The sequence below is a fragment of the Globicephala melas genome, chromosome 16 (genome assembly GCF_963455315.2).
Source record: "Globicephala melas chromosome 16, mGloMel1.2, whole genome shotgun sequence".
In the NCBI taxonomy this organism is placed as follows: domain Eukaryota; kingdom Metazoa; phylum Chordata; class Mammalia; order Artiodactyla; family Delphinidae; genus Globicephala; species Globicephala melas.
Window position 1 is genome coordinate 3,009,073 of NC_083329.1, and position 19,145 is coordinate 3,028,217.

Consider the following 19,145-nt stretch of genomic DNA (forward strand, 5'->3'; position numbering starts at 1 on the left):
TACTTCTGGGTATCAGAACTATGAGTGACTCCTACCTCCTTTGCATTTTTCTTTATTTGCTAAAAGGAGCCTAAGTTTCACAGATGAAAACATTACAAGCGCACCATCTGCAGGTTGCTGGTGGCTGTGCCACATGTGGTGTGGACATGCATCAGGTCACAGGTGTTCTGAGGGAAGTCGGCCACCGGTGGGCCCATCAAGGACCCAGCTCTTCCCATCATCCTTCCTTGTAGCAAACTGCCTTTCGGCTCCAGCTTCACCCCCTCATGGTTACAAAACAGCTGCCCCAGCTCCCAGAATCACACATCTTCATACAATCATGTCGAAAGACTGAGGAACAGTCATACTTCTGTTATGAGGGAGGAAAGGTCTTTTTCCTCTGGAGCGAGCCAGAGGGCAGCAGTCATTCCCCACGGCCCTCAGCAGCAAGGTCAGGTGAGCCAGCACCTGGCACTCAGTCTTTCTAAGGGGAGGCAGGAATGGAGGTGGCCTTTGGGACAGGCCACCAATGAGGTCCTCTGCCTTCTCCCCATGAAAGCTTCCCTCCTGCCCTGATTCCAGAGCTTCTCAATCAGTCTTTAGTGCCTTCTGCATAGTGTTCTCTTTGCCTACTCGCCGACACTTCTGGCTCCCCTAATGGACAGAGTTCCTTGAGGACAGGCTCATGTCTTTGCATCCATCTCGCATCAGGCTACAGGCTACTACCGGCTTGACACAGAAAAGCTCAATGAGTGCTTGGTGAACAGAGTTCTAATTTCACTCCTTTGTTGAACTGACTTGACAAAAATGTACCGTGTGCCCTGTGGGCCCACAGGTTCACCCAGTGTGTGGATATAAGACAAGACAACCACTGCTCTCAAGTGCTAGGCACTGGAACACCCGGCACTTCACGAGTGTCACCCAGCTCCAACGCACCGCGCAACCAGGAAGACGGCCTGTTCCTTTCATCTACTTCATTAGGCAGCGTTTCCTCCCTCCACAGCAAACAGAAATACTGTATAAATCTGACTTTGTGAGAAGGATTAATTTATCTCAATTTACTTGAACATAATGTGTTATTACTAATATTAGTAATCTTAGCTCTAGACATTGTACCAGCCTCCCAAAGAAAGAGTCCTTGACCCAAAATATCAGAGGATATTAAACAGAGAAATGATCTACTGATGCAAATCATTAAATCTATTTGCATTTGCTTACTGAACCCTATCGCGGAAATTAAAGTACGTGCAGCGAGGAGAGAGCTGGCTGTGCGTGGTTAAGAGGAGACATCTTGGTGGATCCAAGCTCTATGTCATTAATTTTCCCACTTTCCCTCATTAACAAGTAAAATGTTTTTACTGCTTGAAAAGTTTTAATAAATAGAAAAAAGCAGAGCAGCTGACACAGTTTTTGATGTAACATACAAGGGCTTTTAATATTTTTCCATATATTAATGAAAAAGCTGCGAGAAAATACTAAAAGGTTATATATGAGGGGAGAAATGAAGAATAACCTTCTGGGAAGGACTTCTGGGTGTACGTTGCTTCCACGCCTTTTGACTGTGGCATCTGCACTGCAGTCCCTCAGGGGACGCCAACAGAAAGCCTCCCTCCTTCAGCCGGCAGCCCCACCGCACCAGGACCAGCCTGAGGCAGCCTTTACACGGTGGGTACAAGGCTTCCCCAGAGTGAGCAGGAGACACACTCCCAACACAGAATTCTCCATGAAAATGAAGCCAGTTACCTGGTGCAGGTAGAGAGACACTCCCTGGCACGCTCTGCACAGGTGAGTCCTCACACGCTCACCTGAGCGAGCGCGTAACTTGGCTCAAGGCGCACCAAACACTTCCTTGGAATCTACACGTAGGTGTCAGCAGGCTTCAGTGAGGACGAGCCCACACTTGCCCTTCTCCTCACACACCTCACCCTCTCTTGGGTAGGGACGCCCCTGCCCCCTTCCCTCACAGAAATAACGGTGCTCTACCTCCTCTCGGCCCTCCTGTCGGAGCTTCCCATGCAGTAACAGGATGAGCAAGCTCCCCGGGCCAACGAGGCACCACGGAGCACAATGCACTAGGTGTGCACGGGTCCAGCCTGGGGCAACTCCTAGGGGACCGTGCGATGCCACCAGTGATGCAGGCAGACTGCTGGGCCTGGGCCAGGCTCCTGGGGGTGCGGGCCTGTGTGGCACGTCACACCTCACCCTCCCTGGAGCAGAGGGCTGCCCGGGGCATGCTCTTCTCATGGCGACGGCAGAAGCTCACTCGGGCCGCAGAAGTCACACAGCCAAGGGCGTCTCCCGCAGCGGGGAGTCCAGTCCTCCCAGGAAATCTGGGGAGTGCGGAGCCCCCGCCAGGACACTCGCCAAGCTGACCTCCTGTTGCCACTGCTCTCGTAACTAAATAAACTGAACCATTATGAGGGTCGTTAAATCAGCTATCTTTTTTGACCTAACAACGGGATAAAAGTTGTTCTTTGGTTCTCCTTATCCCGGCTTCACGACATAAAACTAATAATCGTTCCCATGGGCAGCACAAGCCCGGTGGGAGGCACATGCAGCCACCCGGGCCTCTGTGATTCAGACCACAGTCCCTCCTTGGACTGACTGCAAGTCACTTTCAGAAGGCCAGGGGCAAGCTCTCCTGGGAGAAGCATGGGCCGGGCTTCCAGGCAGGCAGCGAAAGATCAGGCCACATTCTAATGCTCAGAGCTGTCTCTAAAGCGTGTTAAATGTACCCGCTGAAGATCTTCTGGTGCTTGTTGGATGTTTTGGTTTTGATCACTGCACACCCAATAGTAGTCCATCCACTAAAGACAGAGAGAGGGGAAAGAGTTAAGTGTTCCAGGTGAAAGCACCTCCGTGTGCAACAAAGGCCCTTAAAACGACACGAAAATCACAAATTCAAGAGCAGCCGTATCCGCCTCGAACGGCCAGGCCGGGGGCTCCCAGCGGGAGCGGCGGCCGCACACAGGCCTCCTGCCCCACCGGCCGCGGCGCCCCCTGCAGGCCGCTGCCCGGCCCTCCTCAGCCCACCGCCCCAGGCCCTGTCTGCGGTCTTCTTCCCGACCTTCCCTGCTAACCTTCCCCCACTTCCTCTGTGGAAAAGTCCGACGGCATCAGAGACAAGTTGACCAGGTGCAGAAAGCTCTGGGATTAACCCAGCATCCTTTCAGTCTCACGATGGCGCCCTTCTTCAGCCTCTCTCTGCCTTACAATCTCTGTGCCCTGGGGTCCTGGTTTTCATTAGCAATACCTCCCCAGAATTAAATATACAACTTTGCATTTCTTCAAAGTTCTTCCCCACCTATCAGCAAAATCTAGCCACACCGGCTCTGCAGCACCCGTGCTCCCAATGGGGCGCCGACTGCACAACCTGCCCCACAGCCCGGAAGAAGAAGGTGCCTGGAGGCCCACCCGCCGTCCAAGCCAAGGCAGCTTTACTGCGTCGGCAGGGGACTGGATCTCCAGACAGGCTTCTCTCGGCTTGGGGGAACCCGGCAACTCTGGGTATCAAAGGTGTGTCGGCAGAGAGACAGAGGCAGAATGGTGGGGACCAGGGCTGGGCTCAGAGCCGGCTGAGGTGTTGGTGCTTCACGAGTACGGAGCCGCCGTCTGGCAAGAACGCAGTTCTGGAGCTGGATGCGGTGATGGCCGTACAGCAACGTACATGTGCTGAATGCCATGGAGCCGTACGCCTAAGACGGTCAAAGTGATACATTTTATCTTGTGTATGTTTTACTACAGAAGGAGGACGTACTTGGGTCAAAACAGTACTGATTATGTAGGCACAAAGGGGAATTTCCTCCCCTTCCCTACCTACAACCTTGTGACTCCACTGCCCTGAGAGGGTAACCATCCACTGAAACGATCAGCGGGCCCAGCCCTGCTTAAAATCGGGACAAAATGATGACAATCTCTAATTTATACCTCTGCTCCTCCGTATCAGGTAAATAAACTGAAGAGTAGATTTTTTAAAAATTGTACCTCTTTTAGTTCTGTCAATTCAAATGATCCCCGTCACACCCTGGGCAGAAATGACAGCAGGCGCCCTTTAAAACAGGCCTCTCCTTGGGCTGCGATTCTTCTTGAGGCAGCACCCAGACCACACTTGGACAAAGAAGTGTATCATCTCTAGACAGCTTAACCAGCAAGACTGTTCAAGTCTGCAAACACAGATAACTTTCCATGCAAGCAAACTAACGTCATATGCTAAAGTAACTTTAAGGGTTCTGTAATAACAGATGCAGACGGGGACCGACCTTAAGAAAATTTTACGGCTTACAGTTTAAATTCAGGAACTCCGTACATCTTGAACATGCTTTTGGCCCTCGGATACTAAGGCTAAAAACGCAATTATAAAGTTGTTTGTCAGGTTCTTCTGCAGAAGGCAATTTACAGCTGACGCGATTATGTCTATGGCATATGGAACTTTAGGCAATAAGAATCTGGAGAGCTCTCGAAAACTCAGATGCAAAAACCAAGCTATCACATGATTAGTCATCCCTTTAATAAGGGATCCCCGGAGCTGGCATGATGAAGGGAAGGGAAGAAGGGCCGTAGAAGTGAAGAAGTTAATGAAATGGGTAAACAAGCCATGGGCAGAAGCCCCGTCCTTGCACTAACAGTGCATCCATGGGACAGGATGGCACAGGCAGGACGCGCGGAGATCAGAAAGAACCCTCCCTTCTTTCCTTCAACGCGCTTGTCAAGTTAATAAATGAATCCTAACAAAGAAATCGACTAGCTGCGGTCTCCTACTTTTCGAAATGAAACATTACAGGAAGGGCGCGATGAGGTGGGTACTGGCGAGCAGGCCGTGCCCTTGGGCCGCCTGTGCTCCCGCGTCTGCCCCTCTGCTCGGCAGGGAAGAAGGGGCCACGTCCGCCACAGACAGCTCCGCACCTCCTCCCCTGCCCGGGTCTCCCCCGCACCCCATCTCCCCCTCCCAGAGGACTCACGGCTCCAGCAACAAGGGCCCCAGCACGACCCTCGTCCTTCCCCACCGGGTGTGCTTCCTACTCTGGGACAACCCTCCAAACCCCACCAGCACCCGCGGGCAGGCTGACTCTCAGACGCTAACCAACTGAGCCAAGCAAGTGCGGCCACCCAGCCAGCAAGCACATGGGGAACAAGAGATGGCCCGTGGCCGGGGGAGAGCCTGCCCCACGAGGCCCGCTAGGAGAGCAGAGGGAGCCTCGGCCGCGGTGGCCCCGGCAGCACACTCAGTCCCTGGACTCTGGTTCCTCCATCTGGAAAGTGACAGGGCTGGCCTGGATGCTGCCCGAGGTCCCTTACAGTTCTGACGGCCCAGGGACCCAGTCAATCCCAAGAGTAATGTGCCGAGAAGCATTCAGAACGCGTTAACAACTGTTAACCAGAATCCCTGACATCTGCCTGAACGATTCTTGGTTACTATTTGAAGTAAACACCAGCATTTCTTCAATTCCTTGAGAAGTTCATGCGTGTCTGCAAACTGATGGAAGCCAACGTCCAGACAGAAAGAGCCGCAGAGCCTGGTGGAGAAGGATGGGGTCTGAGCGCAGGCTGGGACAGAGAAGCAGATGTGCCCAGCCCAGCTCCAGCTTTCCCCCAGACAGGCACAGCAGGAGGTCCTGGAGAACACTGCCACGGGCCGTCTGCAGGCCTCAGGCCTACCGCCCAGCAATGCCACACACAGCACCACGCGGTCCAAACTCGGCCTCCACCTTTTCTTAACTGAAGCACAGCTGATGTACAGTATTATGTACAAGTGTACAGTATAGCGATTCGCAATTTTTAAAGGTTATACACTCCAGTTATAGTTATTATAAAGTATTGGCTTTACTCCTCACATTGTACAACACAACCTTGTAGGTTACTTTATACATAATAGTTTGTACCTCTTCATCTCCTAGCCTTACAGCACCCTTCCCCCTCCCTCTCCCCGCTGGTAACCACTAGTTTGTTCTCTACATCTGTGCCTCTGCTTCTTCTCTGTTATAGTCAGTAGTTTGTTGTCTTTTTTAGACTCCACATATAAGTGGTATCATACAGTATTTATCTTTCTCTGTCAGACGTATTTCACTGAGTATAACGCCCACCAAGTCCACCCACGGTGCTACAAATGGCAAAATTTCATTCTTTTTCACGGCTGAGTAGTATTGCGTTGTGTATGTGTGTGTGTACGTGTGTGTGTGTATGTGTGTGTGCGTGTGCGTGCACACACACACACACACATCACATCTTCTTTATTCATTCATCTGTTGCTGGAAACCTAGGTTGCTTCCATATCTCGGTAACTGTAAATAATGCTGCTATGAACACTGGGGTGCGTGTATCTTTTCAAATTAGTGTTTCTGTTTTTCTCAGGTGTACACCCAGGAGTGGAAGTGCTGGGTCATATGGCAGCTCTAGTTTTAGTTTTCTGAGAAACCTCCACACTGTCTTCCACAGCGGCTCCGCCAGTTTGCATTCCCCCCCGACAGTGGAGGCGGGTCCCCCCTGCTCTGCACCCTCGCCAACATTTGTTGTCTGTGTTCTTTTCGAGGACGGCCATTCTAACTGGCGTGAGGTGCTATCTCGCTGTGGTTTTGATTTGCATTTCCCTGGTGATTAGCGATGTCCAGCATCTTTTCATGTGCCTGTTGGCCATCTGCATGTCCTCTTTGGAAAAATGTCTACTCAGTTCTTCTGTCCTTTTTTTTAAGGAAACCATCGACAAGACAAAGAGACAATCTACTGAATGGGAGAAAATATTTGCAAATGATATGAGTGATCAGAGATTAATATCCAACATACATAAACAGCTCATACGACTCAACATCAAAAAACAACAAACAAGCCAGTTAAAAAACAGACGTGGGCTCCTGACAGCCACTGCACTTGTGTCTGACATGTTGGCCGGGTCCCATCTCCACCCCCAGCCACTTGCTGAGAACCAAGGGGGGGCTGACGCCTCCCTCCTCTGCCCAGCCCCCTGGCCAGCCCCTGGCCCTCCATTCGACCCCACAGACGCCCAGGAGCTGCCTGTGAGGCCAGACTGCGCACAGGACCAGCAGAAAGCAGGGGGCTTTCGGCATCACTCGCGGAGACAAAGGTGTGAGTCTCAACATATTATTTTCAATAGAAGTTTTGTTTACCTAGAAAAGGTCAGCAACTGTGGAGGAAATAAGTCGCCCAGCTCTTCGTAATGAAAGCAGTGCTCAGTTATACAGTAACTCTCCCTAACAAACAGCCCTAAACGTGATAAAATAAAGATCAGAAAGCTAAGCATTTTTCCGGATGAATTTTAGGAAGGAAAACCCACTATTTTGGGGAGGCTACTTCTGGGGTGTCTTTAATAACCGAGAACGACAATTTCATTTCCCCTAGGTTTAGAAGTATGTATTTTTAGCGGAAGCAACGTTAGAGAGGCAGGACAGAAATGTCTAGAATGTATATATTTATACACGCGTGTGTGCACACGTGCGTAACACTCACATATAAACACTACACACAAGGACATCTATTTGAGAAAGGAACCGAAAAAAGAATCGTCACACCCCAAGGCTTACATTTTCCTACTGCAATGGGTTAAGTCTTAAAAATGCTTCTCCTTATAACTGCATCCTTCTAGTATGCAGTAGAGTCTGTTTATACTCCATTTTTAGCTTGCCTAAATACCCTGGCAGAAAACTGTGGTTGGAATGTGCAGAATCTGCACGTGGCCATTCCTCGCCTAGTACCCCGCCCCCACGTGAGCTGCAGAGGGACGGCTCCCAGCAACACAGCTTCTTCAGAACAAGAAGAAATGTCACCCTCCCGAGCTGGGTGCTCAGCCCAGGAATCCTCCAGCCCCACCTGCCCAGCACGGGCTCTGTGTGAGGTCATCTACAGAAGGAGCAGAATGTCTGCTTCACCAGCTGAAGGTTTCCACGGCTGCTCGTTCAGAAGCGATGGACGCCCCGCACTGTCACGTGGGGAAGTAAAGCGTAAGAGCGTTCTCTACATGCTTCACCTGTGCCGGTCAGTGAGCACGGGGGGGGAGGGGCCGACCTCCGGAAGAAGGCACGTGAGAAGCAGCTTTAAGAGTCCTAACGTGATTCCATCAGAGACAGTCACAGCAAAAAAACTATAATCCCCCCAACGTACAATACACGTGAGCGTATACGGCAATACGGCAATTCTGCCGGTAGACGCCAAAAATCAAAGTAAATGCTGGTCCAGGAGGACCCGAGTTCTTCCACAGAACCACTCGGAACCTGCAGGTGTATCAATACTTAATATATTGAGTGTGTAAGCCCTCTTGTTTAAAAAGGATTCGTGCACATACGCGGTGTGCGTAGATCAGAGGGGGAGGGTGTCACAGAAATGCTTATAAATACACTGGGGCTCTTACGGAAACACCAAACGAGACCAGAGGAGACCTGGGAACAGAAGTGGGTAAAAGCCTGAAAGCAACCCACACGGACGAGGTAAAACCAAGACACAGAGACTGGGCCGAGAGAAAGCCGAGCACGTCTCTGAACTCCCTGGCGTTGTAGCTGCGAGTCCGGCTCAATCCAGGGGGCACGGAAGAAAACTGCAGAACTCACAAACGAGATGAACCGCGCGTCATTCTCTGGCTCCTGTCCCACCGCAGCCCCGGCGAAAAGCTCCACGGGCTCACAGGGGACGAGAGGCCCTGGGTGTGAACTCGACCTCCTTTTGGGTCTGGGTCCCTGCTGGGCTGCCCTGCATGGCACATCCATGCTACGCACGACCCGTCTCGACTGTGGATGGCACCATCTCCACTGCAGACGTATGTGGAACCACCACCGCCGCCCGGGACTCCAGAGGCAACGCTGAAATTAACTGGGTGGGAACTGCCGGTTCAACGAAGGCCAGGGCACCCAGGAACGCCCACCTCAGAGCCCGAAGGAAACCTGAAGTCAGTATGGGACCTCAGAGGGGGCAGACGCGCACAGCAATTGCAGCACGACACCCGGCTGGCCCTGTCCTCGGCCTCCCCGACTCAACCCTCCCCCTGCTCTCTTCCGTGTCCTGGCCCGTCTTCAGTTTTCTCTGGTGCTGCTTCGTGACCAGCTCCCTCGTGCAACTGTTCCTCCAGATACTCTTCCCCTCGTGGCGTGCCTGCACCCTACGTACGCCCTGACAGCTAGTCGCCCGAGCCAGGGCCCGCGGCCTCCCAGCACGCCTCCTCCTGCCGTGGGTCCCCACGTCCCCTTCCGATACAGGCTCCACCGGTTCTGCGGCCAGACCACACCACGTCCCGCCGGTTCTGAGGCCTGAGCCCCTCCTCCTCCGACCCTTTTAACCCCACGCCTGCTCACACACGCCCCCCCGTGGAGGGCCGTGACGCCACACTTGACTGCCCACCCCAGGCCCGTCCTGTGCTGAGCGGGAGCTCCGTGGGGGTGGAGCTGTCACATGCATTACTGTACCGTCCCCAATGCACGTCCCCCAGGCACAGGGCCCGTCACACGGCAGGCACTCACGTGTTCTGAGTGAACAAACAAGTGACTCTAGCTTAATCCTAAATTTATTCAATGTTTTTATCACAAAAAGACCCACTTCTGTCACTTGATACAGCAACTGGAAATAAAAATTCTGGATGAATCTGACACAAGACAATGGTTCAGTTCAATTCAAAAATTAAACTCATTTAACCTTTAACTCAATTTAAATTCTAAACTGATCAGCATTCAAGAACCATCCTGTACATTAATACCAAGGAGCTGATCTAATTACTGATACAATTTAAAGAAAATAAATTTAACAAACCAAATACATTTGGAGAGTTTACAGCTTAAATGACATTAACATTTTAAAAACAAAAGTTGAAAAGTATTCACCAGTCACAGATGGTTTAAATACCAGAAAATATTAGAGATACACGAACAATAAAAACTCTGGAAATCAAAATCCAGGGGCAAAATGTGAGAAACGTCTGTCGATGGTCTCAGGTACCACAGTTCGTTTCCACAAAAGGAGAGGGGGACGGCCGTGAGGTGCACCCCGGCTCAGAGGAAGGAGTCGAGGAAGTGGCTCTGAGTCCCAGCCACCACGCTCCTCCTCGTGCGGCATCAGCTCTGTCCCCTGGGAAAGGGGCACGGCATCACCCGCCTAGCTTTAAACACCAGCACGTACGCGTGAGCACCCTGTACGTCCGCGTGAGGCAGGCAAACACACACGAGGACACGTCACGGTGTCCCTTCCGCTCCTACAACAGTAGGTGTCGAGCCGGAATTTTCATGTTAGACGTGAAGTGGTGAACATCCTACTTTACAGACACCCTCATCCAGGCACCCAGCGCCAAAGTCACCCCAGTTCTCGTTACTAAACCCAACCAGGAACCATCCCAGGGCTCTCCGCAACTGCTCAGAAGGCCGAGAGGAGGGACCAGGGAAGGGAAGGTCAGCTCCGGTAGGGGCCGTCAGCGGTGAAAACCAAAGGAAGGAGAGGCGACAGCCCCCTCTCCCCTCGTGTCTTTCTCTCGAGACCCTGGGACCAGCCTCCTCCGCCCACCCCCAAGTCCTCTGCTGACCAAGCGGCCTCAGCGCAGGGTTGGGGAGCTGCCCCAGGGCCGCATGCCGCGGCCGGCACTCAGCTCCTCACACAAGGCCCGGCCCTTCCAAGGGGAGCCCCACTTACCCGGTATCTGTCTGATTCCTGGCAACCCAGCCTCTTCTGGAAAAAGACTCCTGGAGAAAATGGAAATGACCTCCAAGATGCTGCAACACTGTCGTTAAGTTCCTCTGTTTCTCTCGGAGTTGATTTAACCTCATTCCTCTCACAAGCTGAACGAGCCTTTAGCTAACTTTCCCGACCGCGGTTAATTAGATGAATGGGGACCAGGGCGAGGACCGCAAGAGGCTGGCAACAGGAGGCCAGCAAGTGGGTGGGTGACACCACGGGAGGTACAAGACCACAGAGCTGGACGAGCAGGTGGGCGGCAGGGGGGCCCTGCCCACGTCTAGGCCCGGCTGTCGCACGGCAGTGGCACCTCCAAAGGGCCACGGAGGGGGGACACTGACTTGGCCAATTCCACCAGAAATGGCCCCTGCAAGACCACAGGTCCTGGGCGGGCCTCCACCCGAGAGCACACAGTCCAGGCAGGCCCTGCGGGCCTCAGGGTGAGGCTGACACGCGCTGGGCCCTTCCCTTGGAGAAGGTCTGGATAGAGCCCAGAGCTTGTCATCAGCACACCATTTCCCAAGGCGAGCGTAAATTCGGATGCTGGTTACATCCCAGTAACTGGGGGAGCCCTGCACCCAGTGAGGGCGCTGCGGGGACCCGTCCTCCAGGGGCCACACAGCATACGGCCCACGTCTCCTTCTCGTGGGAAAAGGGAAAGGCTTTCTGTGGCAGTGCCAAGGTGACAGGAGAGCCCTTTCTCCGGGAAAGCTGCAGTGCCATCCTTTCAAGAGCAGGCGTGAACAGAGGGGAAGAGTCCAACACCTCTGAAAGGAAGGTAACCGCTCTGAGCAGAGGGTTTCAGGATACTTCACGTGCCTCGGAGAAAAACACCCACCTTCCTCCGCTTGGGATTGGCCAATTTACCTCCTTCACTCTCAAAGTGCTCTTACACTCCAGAGGCTGGAGGACTTGCAACCGGGGCCCACCCCGTCCTGGGAACAGGGGAACTCCCCCAGAGATGCCCCAACTGGAGAGCAGCATCCTGGCTTCCCCCTCATCTCTCCAGCCATCAGCCTGAACGACGACACCACCGCCTCTCTCGTCACGGACACTGAGAGCGAAGTACACGCACGGTCTGTGTTACTGACCACGTAAGTCAGGAGAGGAACTCGCCACAAGCTACTGATACCGCAACGCCTGAGCCAGAAACCGGGAGGGAGGGAGGCCCCTCAACACCCCCAGGCCTCGGGCTCACCAGGGCACCCAAGCACTTGCTCTAAAACACAGACGACTTCTATGAAGCCACAGAGCTTGGCAAGTTTTCCTCACAGAAACATGCTTATTTGACTCGAGACCTCCTTAAGGAACATTCTGTAAAATAAAACAATTACACTTTTAAGCACACACAACACAAATCATTATTTCGAGCCAACGAAGAAAAGCAACGAGACAACTAAACTAGCTGCAGGTAAAATTCCTGCGGCGCAGTTCTGGGCGTCCCTTTCCTGGGAGCGCCTCTGCAGGTGTTTATCCGTAAGAACACTTTCTTTTCTTCCTTGAAAGACCAATTATAATAAAGCAAGTGCTGTGTCTATGTTCAAATTTCCCAATCTGTCGGGAAGAATGAAATTACGAGTTTCCCAGGAAGGCTTTCATGACCTGCGGATCTCAGGAACTATCTTGAGCTGGGAAGGGGCAGACCGACGGGCACTGAGGTCCCCGAGGGGCCAGCAGGCGGCAGGCCCAGGCCGTGCAGGGTCAGTGGCCCCAGACAGGCCCCTGACAGCCTCACGTTCTCCTGGTGGTCCACTTACTTGCTTTAAATATCTAAAGATGAACAGGAAAGCAGCAAATGCATGCGGAAACCATCAGTCACTATCCGTTCAAACCGACAGACCCAACTCGACGTCAAGAGTCCAACTTTCCTTCAGGAAGGCCTCAAAGGCACCTTCCTTCCTTCAGTGGAGTGACGACTTTGGCACATTCCGGGGGCGAAAATCGGCAGTGCACCTGACAAGGCAGGCGACCCCCTCCCAGGTAGAGCGCAGAGGCCCTGCCATGACACTCTCCCAAGGTCCCCGAGGGTCCTGGCCCACGCCCATCCCCCCTGGCAGAGGAGGGTGAGGCCTAAGCCGCGTGCCTCTCCCAGCCCTCAACACCAGAGCTGGCAGGCGAAAGACGCCAGGAGGCAGAAATGGCGACACTCTGCCCGAACCCCCACGACACCATACGCTCCCTGTCAAGCACAGTACAGCCTGCGGCGTTTTCAAGTCTTTCAAGATACAGCAAGTTTTACAATGGCTTACTTTGGCTGGACTACAACGTTTTCAGTTGCATTCCGCATTCTTCTAAAAAGTTTTATATGGAAAAAATTTAAAAATGAAAAACAAAGGTAAATCTTTGACAGACGTGAAGCACACGCAACTAATCCTCTCTAGCTTCCCAGATCCGAACGTCCTACTGCTGTTTTCCGTAATAGTAAGTATAACCCAGGGTTGTACAGTCCATCTTCAAGTAATCAGATACTACAATCAACTTTATGGAAAACTAAACAAGCCCGAAAATAACATTAGGAAAACCAATATATTCTCCTGCTTAGATTTTAGATTCTGTGGGGCATTAAGATGAGGTCAAAGCTTCACGGCCACATGAAGATGGAGTGGGGAGAGGTCGGTCAAGCTCTTGCAAAAGACAGTCGTGAAGGGAAGCTTGATATCGGCAGGAAGTTATAAAACTGAGACTATTAAACCACTTTCCAAACTGATGTTCTCCACTCTTATTTTTAGGAAAGCTGAGTAATGTAACTTACACAAAAAAGAAATCAAGGATCACTGTATGAAGCCATACGCACAGGAATCCTACTTCGTATGGAAGTGTGAAAGGAATTTCACTACAGACAGACTTCAGTGGTCATCTTCTAATTTATCTACTGAAGAAACCAGCACGGCTTCGGAGGAAACGAAGGTGCCAGGACTCACAAGAAGGAGGGTGAGAACAGGGGCCCAGAGTCTTTAGGATGCTCTGCTCAAAACCCTCTCGCGGCTACCGTCCACCACAGCAGCAGAGCTAGAGGGGACAGCCCTGGAGGGCGCAAATGGCTCCACCTGCAAAAAGCCAAAGCAAGGGAGGGCCCCCTCCAGGTGGGTGAGGGCAGCGCCTACTTCTATCAGACAAGGGAGTTCTAATCAGAAGCCTTCCTACCAGATCCGGGTGGCGTCAAACTGGAAGAAAAAAATTCCCCCACGCGGCTCTTTCAGAAAGTAGAGGAGGAAACACTTCCAAACTCACTTCATGTAATCAGAAAAACCCAAATGCCCAAACCTCACAAAGACATCACCAAAGAAAGAATTATAGACGAACACCCTTCATGAACTTAAACGCTCAATGAAATAGCAAATTTCAACCCGTAATATGTAAGGGAAAAAAAAAGGCTATACCATGAATTAAATGATGTAGTATAGCGGCATTTCAAGATTGGTTTAAAATCCAAAAATTAGCTTGCTTCACATTTAAAGAATAAAAGAGAAAAACAGGATCATGTTGATACATGCAGAAAAACCATTTAACAAAATACAACAGATTGAGGAAGCATTGTCAGTGTGAGAAAGGACGCCTATTAAAGCCAACAAGGCCAGCAGTCACCCTGATACACTTGAAGCTTCCCCCTACGACTGGAACACGGGAAGGAGGTCCACTGTCATGACTTTTATTCAACGTCATATTGGAGGTTCTAGCCAGTGCAACAGAAGAAAAAAAATAAAAGGCAAAAAGATCATAAACAAAGAAGCAAAGTGTGTTTACTCACAGACATCATGATTTTCTACAGAAAAAATCCTAAGGAAACTGCAAAAGAATTCCTGGAACCAAGAAGTGAATTTAGTAAGACGGCAGAATAAAATCAACATACAAAAATCAAGTGTTATGTACCAGCAGCAGTAGTTTAAAAGTTAAAAAGAAAAAAAAATTAAGCTGATTCACAATACCATCAAAAACAAAGTATTTAGAAATCAACTTTACAAAAGACACACCAAGATCTTTAAAGTGGAAACTACAAAACACTACTGAGAAAAATTAAATAGAAACTAAACAAATGCTGAGCTAAACCACAGTCATGAACTGGAAAATTCAATTTAAGATGTCAACCCTCCCAAAATTGACACACAGATTCAAGGAACTCCAATCAAAATCCCCACAGGCATTTTTGGAGAAACTGACACCTCGATTCTAAAAGTAATATGGAAAACTGAGACCTAGAAACCAAGACAATCTTCCAAAAAAACAACAACAACAACAAAAAATGGGTGGTGGGGGGTGGAGAGCTGGAAGACTCACATTAATTCAACACTTGTCACCAAGCTACATCATCAAGTCAGTGTAGCACTGGCACAGAACAGATGAAAAGATCAGCTGAACACAACAGTGTCCAGACATACATAACCCACACACGTATGGCCATGTGACTGATTTTTTGGCAAGAACACTGAGGCGATGCCATGGAGAAAGGAATTGTTTCCCCCCCACAACAAATGATACTGAAACAACTAAATATCTGCGGAGAAAACTGAGTACCTCACAACAAGGTAATTCAAGGTGATGGAACACAGATCTAAACATAAAAAGCTAAAATTATAATGTTTTTCAAACGATTTATAAGAGAATCTATTTGTGAAATTAGAGTAGGCAAATATTTCTTAAACACACAAAATAGGCCGAACAGAAAGGAAAAAAAAAAAGTTGGTCTTCCTCAAAATTAAAAACTTCTATTCATTAAAAGACATTATTAGAAAAATAAAAACACAAGTCCCCAAGTGTGAGAAAACGATCAACACATATATCTGATCACCAAATTATAACCAGAACTACCAACTGACAACAAAAACCAAGAAAACACCAACTAAAAATGGGCAAGAGACTTGCCTCACAATGAAAGCTTACTGAAAACGGTGTTCAAAGTAAGTCATCAGGAAAGGGCAGGTCACCACCACAGTGAGAGAGATAATACCTCATACCCACCAGAGCGGCTGTAACTTTAAAAACTACCACCACCAAGTGCGGTGAGAAGGCAGAACAACAGAAACTCCCATACGTTCCTGGTGGAAATGTAAAATGGTAAACTTTGGGGAACGTGTTGGCAATTTCTTACGAGGTTAAACATCCATTTGACATGCAATCCAGCCATGCAATTCCACACCTAGGAATTCACTCAAGAGAAAAGAAAACGTACGTCCATAAAGAGACCTGAACAAGAATATTCACAGCAGTTTTGTTCATAGTAACGCAAACCTGGACAACTCAAATGTCCATCAACAGGAGAATGAATAAACAAACTGTGGTATATTCCTAAAACAAACTACTACTCGATAAAAAAGAATGAACTACTTACTGACACACGGAGCAACACGGGTGAACCTTGAAAACACCGCTGAACTAAATACGAAAAGAAGTACGTGTTGTATGGCTCCACCTAGAACAAGCTCAAGAACAAGCAAAACTAACCCAACATGACAGAGATCAGAACAGTGGATGCCAACGGGGAGGGGGTGACTGAAAGGGAGCACGAGGGAACTTTCTAGAGTGTTTTATATCTTGGTTTGGGCTGGTGGCCGTGTGGTCGTACACATCTGTGAAAACTCACTGATCTTTACAGTTAAAATCTACGAATTTTATTATGCGATTTTCACCTCGGTTTTTTTAAATGAAAGAAACTGTTAACTCTTGAGTATTCACACAGATAATTTTTATGCCGTTCTCTACCTCTGAAATATCCCTCCCCAAATTAACCATATACAACAGACTGCTGGTTGCCCTCCGCCCCCCGCCAAATCCGCTCCGCACAGAACCGCCGACTTCAGCTCGCACACGCCAAGCTCCGTGCTTCCCGCGCGGCGTGCCCAGCAAGGTGAGAGAAGACACGGAGGCTGCTTCTGGAAACAGAGGGCATCCCCTCCTTTCTCTCTCCTCTCTCTGCTGCTCGTGAAGGGGTGTGGCAGCTCGCACCCCAGAGTCTGGCCTGCAGATGCCGAGAGGAAAGCTCAGGGTGCCAGACTCCAGTGACCATCCCGTCAGCAGACCCAGCGTCACTGCTCCTCCGCCAGGGCTTCTCCTCCAGAGAAACCGGCTGCATCTGATTAAGCTGTTACTTGGAGGAGCTTGTTTTCCACAGATGAACCTAATCCTAACTTGATTCAGAAAGTACAGAGAGTAGAAGCAAAGCTAAGCCTCATCTTCACTCTGTTCTCACAATTCCTAATGGACATTTAAAGCACTTCAAGAGGGGTTTTTCCTCCTACTTTTTCTTCTCCAAATTCACTTGCTCTTTTTTTAAAAAAAACAAAAAAAACAAAAAAAAAGAATTCAACACATAATTTCTGTGATTTACTGTGCAACTGAACACGCTAAAAGACAAAATGACATTTTCCCTACAAATTATTTGGTGCCTGTGATTTTCTGAACACTACAGCCAGATGGTTCTCATAGAAATCAAGAAGACTGTATTCATATAATTCAAAGGTTTGCTTATTTTTTGGTCTTAAAAAAGACTATTGATTGTAACGTGCAGCTCTACAGGAAAAATCTCGACCGAGGAGGCGAAAACTGGTATTTATTACCGCCCTTGTGCTCATTATAGCCATCTCTGACAGCGGTCCATTAAAATCAATTTTTATGTTTCTTACGTATTTTCTTTTTCTAACATCCTTGGCGCTGTGTTTATTAGCCCGTTAAGACAAACGCTGAGCAAAGGAGTGGGTGGTTTTTCCCCTCTTCTGTCAGAAATAACAAGAACTGCAATTTTAAAATACAACTGCTACTCACAATCAATGAATGGAGGAAACTGAATGTTACGTTTCAGAACAAAACATTAAGGAGTGCTTTGAATTTTTAATGGTTTTATAATTAGAGAAAATAAATAGTGGAGATCGTTCAGAGAAACGTGTTCCGTGAGAAATGGCAATACCCTAACTTCATGCTAACAAGGGGATTTCACACCCTTTCTCCTCTGCTGCGCACACACACCAACAGCCGGACACCATCTCCAAGAGGCCCAGTAGAGCTACTGATGAAGCAATTCCAGGACTTTGGAATAAAAGTCCATTAATAAAAAATTCCATTAACAGAAGTCCCATAGAAGTTCATCACCTGGCAGACTGATGAACAGTGAACGTTGGTCCTGGATTTAAAAATCTGGATTAAGGAAGCAGCAGCTCCCTGTCACCAAACGCCCAAAGAGATTCCCACATCCCACTTGCTTAAGAATCAAAGCGCTCAATACAGTCCACCAACACCTCTATAAACGTATACATTAATACGTCTTGGGGCTCCTAATTACAGCTTATGTCCCTGTGGTTAATCAGAGGTGGAGGGTTCCTGGGCAGTAAGCACAGATGCTGAAAACGAACGATCATGGCCCTACCATTTTTAGAGAGATGCTAGCTTTTGTGATTGGCAGCGTGTGGCTACGTGTTACCCTGTGATCAATGGAGAACAAGCAATGATCGTATTCTCCCTGTTGCTTTGAACAAAGCAAGCAGTGGGTGTCACACAGGACTCTCACTCACTCAGTGTCTGGGATCTTCCGGCCGTGCAGCTTTATCCCGTGCAGACCCTGCTCGCAGCCAGAGATCTCGATCTTCCCCAGAGGGCTGTCCATCGTTCTGTATTTCATTTCACAGGTCTTGTTCATTCTCGCAAGTACCTAAAGAGAAACAATTTTTAAAGTTACGCACACGTGAAAGAGTTTGGTCACTTCTAAAGCACAACAGAAGCCCCAGTTATTTAAGACATAAAACATCTTCCAAAGTTTTTTCCCCATTTTTGGAATTTAACCATATAATGTGTCATTTTTATAACATAGTCACTTTGAAGACAGAAGATTACCATAATTACCCAGAGCAGCCAACCAACAATTCACTCTCCTCTCATCTCCTTAAATTACGATCTCCTGGTGGCTCAGTGGTTGAGAATCTGCCTGCCACTTCAGGGGACACAGGTTCAAGCCCTGATCCAGGAAGATCCCACATGCCCGCAGAGCAACTAAGCCCGTGCACCACAACTACTGAGCCTGCACTCTAGAGCCCGGGGGCCACAACTACTGAGCCCGCGTGCTGCAACTACTGAAGCCCGTGCGCTTAGAGCCCGTGCTCTGCAACAAGAGAAGCCACCGCAATGAGAAGCCCGCGCACCGCAACTTAGAGTAGCCCCCGCTCGCCGCAACTAGAGAAAGCCCGCACGCAGCAACGAAGGCCCAATGCAGTCAAAGATAATTAAAAAAAATTTTTTTTTAAATTACCATCTCCCTATTCTTCTCATTTATCTTTAACCAACGCAGTCATGAAATAAGAGTGCCTTTTAAAAAGTACCTAAAGCTATTTAAAATAAAACAATTACCAACAACACTTTCAGTAAAAACTGAAGACAAAGGATGGGATATTTTGAATAAAGTACGTTTAAAACTAAAGCATTATTAAATGAATTACAGAAACGGAGCGAGATCCGACCCGGCAGCGGCCGCGGAGGGCCCGCGCGTCGGAATCCCGCTCTCACAGAAGCGCACGGACTTTGCTTGTGTTCAA

General features: G+C 49.3%; 1 protein-coding gene across 7 annotated transcripts in view; it reads right to left on the reverse strand.

Annotated features, from left to right (window-relative positions):
- MGMT (O-6-methylguanine-DNA methyltransferase) overlaps positions 1 to 19,145 on the reverse strand; it is a 347,601-nt gene that overhangs the window by 269,144 nt on the left and 59,312 nt on the right. For all 7 annotated transcript variants that reach the window (XR_011376786.1, XR_011376787.1, XM_070043891.1 and 4 more), the window contains exon 2: positions 18,132 to 18,268. Coding sequence is in view for 5 of the 7 variants with exons in the window: in XM_070043891.1 (XP_069899992.1) it covers positions 18,132 to 18,256 (125 nt within the window). In the remaining 2 variants the exon portion in view is untranslated. The remainder of the gene's footprint in view (positions 1 to 18,131; positions 18,269 to 19,145) is intronic.